Source organism: Anabrus simplex, chromosome 12 (genome assembly GCF_040414725.1).
Source record: "Anabrus simplex isolate iqAnaSimp1 chromosome 12, ASM4041472v1, whole genome shotgun sequence".
NCBI lineage: Eukaryota > Metazoa > Arthropoda > Insecta > Orthoptera > Tettigoniidae > Anabrus > Anabrus simplex.
In genome coordinates, this window is record NC_090276.1 from 79,387,170 (window position 1) to 79,397,304 (window position 10,135).

General features: G+C 37.6%; 1 protein-coding gene across 1 annotated transcript in view; it reads left to right on the forward strand.

Moving 5' to 3' along the window:
• Positions 1 to 5,772, forward strand: part of LOC136884333 (RNA-binding protein 5) — a 162,386-nt gene extending 156,614 nt beyond the window's left edge. The window contains exons 18-19 of the mRNA XM_067156432.2: positions 2,725 to 2,892; positions 2,973 to 5,772. Of these exons, the coding sequence (XP_067012533.2) occupies positions 2,725 to 2,892; positions 2,973 to 3,116 (312 nt within the window). The 3' untranslated portion in view covers positions 3,117 to 5,772. The remainder of the gene's footprint in view (positions 1 to 2,724; positions 2,893 to 2,972) is intronic.
• The last annotated feature ends 4,363 nt before the right edge of the window (positions 5,773 to 10,135 follow it).

The following is a 10,135-nucleotide window of genomic DNA, read 5'->3' on the forward strand; positions in this document are numbered from 1 at the left end:
TGGAGTCGAAACTAGAGTTTCAACATTTGCGCCACCCCTGTGTGTTTAAAGATATGGATGCCGGTCTACTTTCTGAAAGATTTTAATTTTCATTAGTAAGGAATTTCAAGACTTTTTCCATATACATAAGTAGGGTATCTCAAGACAAAGATACACCACGCTAGTCAGCTTAACGCGATTATATTCCTAATCCGGATGTAGGCTATCACACGGCAAATATTCGCTACCATTCACTGTCCCACTCAACACAAAATTTCTAACTTCTGAATGGAATGCAAAATACAAGCAGAAAGAGGCTCATTGTGTTATCCAGCAATCTCACTGACTCCGTGGCTAAATGGTTAGCAGCTGGCCTTTGGTCCAGAGGGTCCTGGGTTCGATTCCCGGCCGGGTCGGGGATTTTAACCTTAATTGGTTAATTCCAGTGGATCGGGAGCTGGGTGTGTGTGCCGTCTTAAGCATTAGAATTCATCATAGATGCGTGGGTCGCCTATATGGCGTCAAATTGAAAGACCTGCACCAGGCCTCTCCGGAGGCCACGCACCATATATATATACTGCTAACCAGCAAGCAAAAGTTGAACATTCCTGAGGCTAACAGCTTGCTTCTCGAAGGTGCAACTTATCCTGGGAAGTTGAGGAATTAGAGGTCTTTTCCCGCAACTCTGGCGCGGGCCCTTCCTCAGGTTGGAAATCACATTCCTTTACCAAGGATGGCTAACAACATTTTCATGTCTAGGAAAAATGTGATTGTACTAAGCGGTAATAGCGAAAATTGTGACTCGATAAGTGAGGTATTTTTATTTAGACTTAATATGATAATTGGGACTTAGAATTTACGACGTGCTAAGTGGGAAAACGTGTTAATGAGGAACACACCGAGGTTTCACTTTTATTTATTTTTATTTTACATTGGACCACTAGTCAATTGTATAAAGGATTTCTTGATTTCCTATCAGCCCATTTTTTCATTCTGAGAGATGCTGCCTTCCTTTGTTCTGTTGAAAATACCCTCCCATTAGACCTTTTATTGATCTTGGTCTAGCCTGGTGTGTGTGTCTTGAAGTATTAACTTTTGTAAAATTTGCCTCATTTTCAAATTTGTTTGTTTAGAAATATTTAAAGTTTTTTTGTATAACATGTACTACTGCTTAAAACAAAAATCACCTTCGTCACCTTTGACCTGCTACATGAAAGTATCGATCCCAGCTAATTCAATTAAACCTCTAATTTACAGACATTGACAGGATATAACAATTTGTCTGCATGGCACAAAACCTTAGCTGCTGCAATGTGAGTGAGAGCTTTCTTTACTAGTTACTATGGAAGTGTTCATGTTCTGATGTGGATTAGCAGCATAGCAGTAGTTATCCCTCCACTACCTTACTTCCCCTCCTTTCCCCAGCATGCTCATGGCTCTCAGCAAGTTTGTGCCATCTGCCCTTACCTCTCATAGGTTTGAATCCACGACCAACACTCTGTCCAACGTGCAATGTTGACAACCTCTTGAGTTTTTCCAGTGACAGATATTGTTGCAGCACAATTTCATTTATATACCTGGATAGCTGGGGACTTCCACAAATCTGAATATATTATGTACATTTTAACCCTAGAACTGCTGCAGGTTTATCTGTCAAATGCTGCAGTTATTTTCCTTAATACCCACTATGAAAATTAAACCATGCCTGTAATCACATATTAGTCCTAAAATAAATCTATATTATACATCAATAGAAAGATGAGACTGATCTAAAGAAGGTGACAGAAATAATAAAAAGTATTGTTACTATTTCTATCGTAAAATTTTTTTTACAAAGGGAATTGACATTTTTTGCTCTAAGAAAATAATTTCTGATATTTTATTCCTGAAACATAATATTCTGAAAAACACAAGTATGTTCTTACATATTTCCCCATAGTTCTTCACTTTTCATTTAGAATGCTAAGTTAAACCCAATTTTTTCTTGAAACGGATTTTGAGTCTTTTTGACGAATTTCGAAACTACAGATTATCTCAGTTTTCTTAGGTCAGTTTCATTTTTTCCTGCGTTGTGATCGAATTTCTTATAACAGTCTACAAAAATATCAACAGCTCATACTTATCCCTTCATTGGTTTCTTCAAATATTGGCATACTGCCAATAATAACATAACCTGCACCGACTTGAAAAATCATTCCGGTTATCGGAATTTCCCATTACTTCCGAGGCACCTTGTACTTCGCTGTCGATTTTGTTACTTTCCAGAATAATTTCCTCGTCGAAATTAACACCATAATCACTGTCGCCATCAATAAATACTGTCACTAAGCTTCGAAAATCAAACGCTTGATTTCAGAATCGTCTACAAGGCGGGCTGCCATCTTGATTCTAAGAACATCTCAAAGTACTTTCATTTCTGCAGCTAAATAAACCTCTCCAGAACGTTGCTTGCTTTTCAAAGACTTTCAAAATTGAAGATATAAGTATCATTATTCAGCTGGTACATATAATAGTGTCATCTGGTGTCCTGTTATAAATCTACGGTGGAATAACGACACCGTCTGTCAGAAAGACGATCGCACTTGACGAAGGGTGCACCGTCTTCCAGAAAGACGGTCCGCAGTTCTAGGGTTAAATTTGAAAGAAAACTATTGGGAAAACGAAAGTTGAAAAACACATTAATATATAAGTTTTACTATGTGAGTGTATAACAGGCTGTTTTCTCTAATGAGCCATTCATTTCAGGAGAAATATTTGAAGGCAAGAGAAGAAGCGGCATCTATATCTTATGAAGAACCTACTAAAGCTGGAATTGGAACAGATAATGTTGGAAACAAACTCCTCCAGAAGATGGGGTGGAAAGAAGGACAAGGGCTTGGGAAAGCCAATCAAGGTCGTACTCAGTGCATACAGGTTAGTAATGTCATTTTGTTTATTATTTTACGTGACTGTTGATAAACTGTACAGTGGATAATTTGCCTTTTCACTTATAGACGGCACCACGTGTATCAACTGCAGGACTCGGAGCGGCAGGGAGTAGCACCGCGCCTGTGTCGGGAGTCAATTACAAGGATTGTGTCAAGAAAAGACTGTTCGCTCGCTATCATGAACTGGATGAACAAAGTGCTCAGAGCTGAGGTTGAACTGATATCGATCTGTGTTGAACGCAGTTGAAGAGAATGTAAAGTCCTCTGGCAAGGACGAGGTTAGGCTTCTCTTGGGATCCAAGGTAGCTGTTGACGTGCTGGTGATAAGTTTGTGCAATATCTGCATTACTTGTCAAAGGAGTGGGTTGAATTGTGGTGTCAGTGATCTGTGGTGGAGTGTCGTGCTTTATTGCATTCCTAGCTGTGCAAGTGGTCAAGAAAGGAACTGTGAAGTATAAACAGACTGGACGGAAAGGTAATCCCTAGACTGTCCTGGTATTTAACTAATGGACTGAATAGTATACCGTGTATATGCGAATGACCTGTGCACCTTAATTTTAAGAGGAAATTTATTTAAGACTTTAATTTGTGTTTTATTTGCAAGAAATGAATCCTACATTAAATGTCATATTTTGAAGTAACTTGCCGTAATCTTCTAACGCTGTTGTAGCTGCAGGCAGGATTCTGTTCCAACAAAATAAAACGTGTTACAATTTTATAGCTTGTGGCTAGCATATTTCACTTGTAAGTGCATATCTGTATTGCTCCCTTTTAATCCCCGCACATAGTTATTTTACTATTTTTGCCAGTCGCAAACGCTACTTTCACTAATACCGTATTTTCTTTCGTGCTATGCAATTTCCAATATTATCAGCATCTTGAATAAACGATAGTGAGAACTAGTTGGACTTGCAGCCATATTTATATTCATACCTCTCTTCTAACTAGGCAACTGCCGCCAGGTGTAACACTGAAGTATAACAGGTTTCAGGTGTTACGAGGGCAGTAGCAACCTTACCCCAAATAATGCACGCACCTGCATTTTTTGGTGATAACTTCTGAGAAAAATATTCGCATATATACGGTATTTGATCTGCTTAAAAATTGTGTGGGAAAAGGAAGTTTTATATAATTTGAAGAAGGAATATAGCATTACACTCTGCGTATGATTGTACAGTGGCTACCCTGGTTTTAAATGTCTTGCATTTTGTATTACTTTGTTCGACCTACATTCGTAGTTGTGGAATCTGCTGTGTAAACTGTTCAGTTCTCAGAATAGTTTCTTACCACAATGAAATGACTGTTAGTGAAACTAGATGGTGGTGTGTTGTATCCACCTGCGAGGTTGAAGGGAAAGTGGAACCCGGTGAATTAGGGTGTTCAGTGGCCTGAGAGTCATACCATGTGCACTCTGTGATTTTTTCTTTTCTGTGAAGAGAGAGAGAAAGAAAGATGCAATTAAACTACTACTTCTTTGTCTCTGTGGTTTCAAATTTAGCTTAATTCACTGTATATTTCTTGTGCGCTGTGATTACATAACTTATTTGACATTTTTCAATACTGGTATGCTCTCTGCCTCTAGTAACTACTTGCCTGATTTATGTTGCATTTTGTATGACATGAACCATTTCATGAAGAGAGAGGATTTCAGGATTTACAGTAGTAAAAAATTCTTTGGTCCATGGCTATTTTTGTTAAATGTCCTGTGGATCTTGAGTGGAAGATGATTAAATTGTTCTCCATTAGAACTAAAAGTTAGTAAATACATATTTACCACAAGATTTTTACTTAGTGAACTGCTGTTCGGTTTGTTTTTATCACTCAAATGAAATAGTTACTGACTAATTCATTCATTGTGAAATTAGTAGAAAATGAGATCATTTTTCCAAGAACTGATTCTTATGACTAATTGTGAGGTTTTTTTAATATTGAGGGATTTAGTGAGTGGCAATTCAGAAATAAACGGGCACATGGACTACCCAAAACCTGTATTTCTTTGTGTTTTTTCTTTCTTTGTTTCTTTCTTTCTTTCTTTCTTTCGTTAGTAGTGCAGAAGGCTTAAAAGATTGAAAATAAGATACTTTGGGAAAGATGCTTTAATGTTTGTAATTCAGGAATGTTTAAAATAAACATTTAAGTGATGGTTTTTAAAAATTTATAGGAATTTACTTGGTTATTCTTGAGCCAAGAATAGGAAAAGAATTTGTCCACACTGAAAATCTATTCACTCAATACTCTGAACAGTTGAAAGTGAAATGTCTTTGAAATTTTTCATATTTTGTTGATGTTGATTGCAATATCTTGTGCCATTTTTGGTACCTGTTGTAAATTATGTAAATAAATTCTTCCAGAATAATGGTGTAGAGAAGTGTTGCATTAAAGAAAGATGTACAGAAATCCAACATTAAAGGAATTAAGACACGTATTTTTTAAAATTTGTTTGTAGATTTTTCATTCACTGTATTGTTCAGAAGTCAGCGTGCGCATGTAAGGACACTGGACATCCTAATAGTGATGTAATTCACTTGAAATACGTAATTGTATTGATGAGTTCTCTCTTTAATGGCTAACTTTACTTTTACATTCTGTAAATTTTACATTAGTAAGCATACATGGATCATTGTTCATGTATTGTTAAAAGACTGATTCTTACAGATTGTAACTTTGGCCCATGTTCATTCTTTCACAGTACACACAGTAACCCTAATTTGTAAATATTTTGAAAAATTTAGTTAGATGTGTAGAAATATTCCAGCTCTTGATCTGTACATTTTTAGATGTATATTTTAAATGAAATGGTTTATTATTATTTCTTCACTACTGTGTTTCTGTATTTTAGGTAATAAAAATTCATATTGAACTCATATATATATCTACTCCTTCTATTCCAAATTATGAATGACTGCCTGGACCTTAGGTTATTCAATTAGTTCCTTACTTCTCTCGTGACTGAGCTCAATAGCTGTAGTCACTTAAGATCGGCCAGTATCCAGTATTCGGGAGATAGTGGGTTCCCCTGAAGATGGTTTTCCATCGTTTCCCATTTTTACACCAGCCAAATGCTGGGGCTGTACCTTATTAAGGCCACGGCCGCTTCCTTCCCAGTCCTAGCCCTTTCCTTTCCATCGTCGCCATAAGACCATCTGTGTTGGTGCGACGCAAAGCCAATAGCAAAAGAAAAAAATAGTTCTGGTGACTGTAGTCACAGATAATTTGAAGGTGTCTGTGAACCTTACAGTCTGCACCTGTACCATCCTCCAGTATAAGTGCATTTGCTCCTGTGATATTGCAATTAAAACTCTGCCAGCAATATGCCGACATGCATGATTGTAATAGCAACCGCTCCGATGTAGACATATTGTCAACATTGTGTTCTCCTGCCGTTCTCTGCCAACTGTTGGATTATTTATGAACAATATTTTGGTTGGATGTATTGTAACATTACTCTCCTTGGATAGTAACAGCTTGCTTTTTTTTAAAACCTGTTTAACTCAAAATCACACTTTCTTTCATTAATGGAACTCTCCATTCGTGCTGACTGTCAAGTTAATTTCTAGTTTGTATAACTGAAATACAGTGCGTGTTTTACATTATATATTCCTGTAGTTATGGTTTAACCTCCATAAGTATAGATACAGAACTAAAAGAACAAGAAACATGTTGTAGGGTGAGTGGAATTCATCTGATTGCCCATTGCTCTCCATGAATTGCACTATTTATGTAGCGACAGAGAAGACAAAATGTTGGAGAACGAGCAACAATTTACATGTGATCCCCCCCATAAAAAAAAAAGGAAAAGACATTGCTTATCAGGCCCATCTATGTTGCATGGCAATAATTTTGACATTGGCAGTAGTCATGTTGCGTGTCCTTATATAAACATACTGTGAACGGAATTTGTAACCTCCAACCTTCTGCATGTAGTGACAGTGAAGTTAAAGGCTCTAGTAGTGACAAAGGAGACAGTAATAGAGAAATGAACAATGTTTATTCTAACTATATACGATTAAAATCCCTGGCCTGGCTGGGAATCGAACCTGGGGGCATATGAACTGACTATTCAGTCAAGGAGCCTGGACTAGAGGCGGAAAACTATCGATAGCGACCACTATCATCATACATCGATAGTCAGTTCCCTAGTGTTTTTCCCCTCATTGGCTTATTTTTCGCGCTAACAGATATTGTACAGCTGTTTGCAGTTACTGTAACTGGTGAGGAGTTTGTTCCGATTCAGAAGTGTGCATTTAAATATCTCTGTGTACCTGCGACTTCAGTGCCGGCAGAAAGATTATTTAGCATTTTGGAAGGTGGGATTCTCCATTCAACCTAACCTTGGTTCAGTTGATGCCAATACGGGACAAAATGAGATTTATATGTTGTCAGAGATTGTATGTAGGCGAGAGAAGATAAGGCACATTTTAGGTCAACGACTTCATGAAAGTAACTGAAAACTCCCCTGCCATCTGTTGAGAATGCTGTAAAACGTTTTCCAAAGATATTACAATACCCAAGAAAATGTTGGGCGATCGCAAAATGAACACTGCAACAAACGTTATGGGCAAGCGCGTGCAGCTCGAGAATGTCTTGGACGCGTCACTGAAGAGATTTAAGAGTGATTCCGATTCGAATTTCACAAATTACATAGCGTGAAATAGTTGTGCTTTCTACTGATTTTTTGTGGATTGTGTTCAATAAATGTTCTATTTTCGGGCATAATGATATGATTCGGATCTTTTTTGAAAACTGTCGATAGTAGAGCTCATAATATCGAAAAATATCAATGGCAATTGCTATCGATAGTTTGCCGCCTCTAGCTTGGACCATATCCTGGTGAAATACAGGTCATAAATGACGTGAAGATGGTTCAAACACATGTCTAAATTACAAGAAATTAAAATCATTCTGTGAATTACTTTTTTTTTTTTTTTTTTTTTTTTTTTTTGCTAGGGGCTTTACGTCGCACCGACACAGATAGGTCTTATGGCGACGATGGGATAGGAAAGGCCTAGGAGTTGGAAGGAAGCGGCCGTGGCCTTAATTAAGGTACAGCCCCAGCATTTGCCTGGTGTGAAAATGGGAAACCACGGAAAACCATCTTCAGGGCTGCCGATAGTGGGATTCGAACCTACTATCTCCCGGATGCAAGCTCACAGCCGCGCGCCTCTACGCGCACGGCCAACTCGCCCGGTTTGTGAATTACTGGAGACAAATCCATTGTGTTACAAACTACATAATTTTCTTATGAAAATGCAGAAATAAATCAGAGTGGATATTGAAAAGGGAGAAAAAATTGAGTGCAAAGGATGAACTTGGGAGACATGAACTATGGTTTAGTCTCCCTCGCATAGTGGATTACATCCAACTAGATAGGGAACAGGAGGGGAATGTATATGAAGTTATGAACGATAATGTGTAAAAGAAGTACTGGTAAATGTTTCTTTTACAAAAGAATAAACCTGTGATTATTTGAAGTGTTTCCTGAAATAATGGATGTGTATCTCCTTACTAGATGCGGTAATTTCTTGGTTAATGAATGCACCAAAAATAATCCAAGGTGAGACTACTGGAAATGCTTGGGAGATTATTAGATGTAATTATTGAAGGAGCCTCGTATCCCAGGCCTAGCAACTAGGTACTTTCTTCTGAAAAGACTTGTAATACAACAACAGTATTTAAAATCTGAAAAACAACACAATACATACAAACTTTCAGACAATATTTATAGGATCATGACAACATGAATGTATATTCATATTTGAACTTTTTAATGTATTTTTAACTTAAGATAGTTTGTGGACAGTTTTATGTTAGATTATACAATTTTGAACAGGTCTAATGCACTTAAGTGATTTCAACCAGAAGCTGAAAAATTCTTGAAATATGTGTTAGACAATAAACTAGGTATTGACAAGGTGGATCCTTAATACATAACATGGAAATTTCACACAAAAAGGCACAATATCAAACTGGAACTTTGTTGGGCTTTTCTCATTTTGCATGTGCAGTACTGTTGCAACTGCCTTCAGATTCTGTTTGATTGTTAATCTATGAACTTCGAATTGTAGCAAGATTTTATGGAGAAGGAAATGTTCCATGTCAAGGACCATTCCACTCTTGATATATTTAGCAGTCAGTGTGCATGACATCTGAACAGACTTGTACTTCATAGGTCCAAAAGTCTTGTGCAGGTTCACTTCTTTGCCATGAGTTTCATGTCACGTGTGAGTAGGCTTAATAATGATGTTATTGTTTTCACGACCCACTAACTACTTTTTGACAGTTTTTGGAGACACCGATGTGCTGCAGTTTTGTCCTGCAGGAGTTTTTTACGTGTCATTAAATCTACCGACAGGAGCCTGAAGTATTTGAAATACCACCGTACTGAGCCAGGATCGAACCTGCTAAGTTGGGGTCAGAAGGCTAGTGCCTCAACAGTTTGAGCCACTCAGCCTGGCATGAGTAGGCTTGCTAGGTGTCCCATGTTGTGCAGGATGTCCTGTAATTGAAACCCATACGGGATGGTCAAAATTCTGTATTGGTGAACGAGTACAGGCGTGCTATTGATGTGCCAGTTTTTATCTAAAACACTTCACGTCCTTTCTCAACACAAACACTGTACTAAATGCGATTATTACGAGAGTGAACTTGATTATTTTCTGTTCTATGTGTAGAAAACCGTTAGGATATCAATAACCAACAGTTGAACATCGTAATTCCGGAAGGCTTCAAAGCCTTCCACCCTCAAAGAAATGGCTTCTTACCAAGGAAATCAGTCCGTACATAAATGTACCTAAGCAGTCTCAGAAAAGTAATGCTTCTGTAATGCAGTTAAAACCAAAAAAAGAACAGGCTATTACTATTGATGCTCACGACGGAATCCCAATAAGAGACCTTCCTTGCTGTAGGAAAAATAACAGATGCAGCTACCATGCGTTATATATCTCGTATTTCAAACTCAAGAATTTGCATATTCCTATCAAACACAAAAATTGTTCAGGAATTGTCACTCAATTGCCCTGTAATAAGAATCAATGTCGTTAATTGTCGCAAACAAGAGAGTGATATTATCCAATGAATGTCCTATTTTACCCAACAGTCATTGAACACTTGCAACAACTGGGTATCAAACCAATGTCATCTATATCCAGCCTAAAGGCTGGAATTAATATTCTGAGATTCACACACATTCTTAGCTTCCGCGGACAACTATACGTTAAAACTGGCGATTT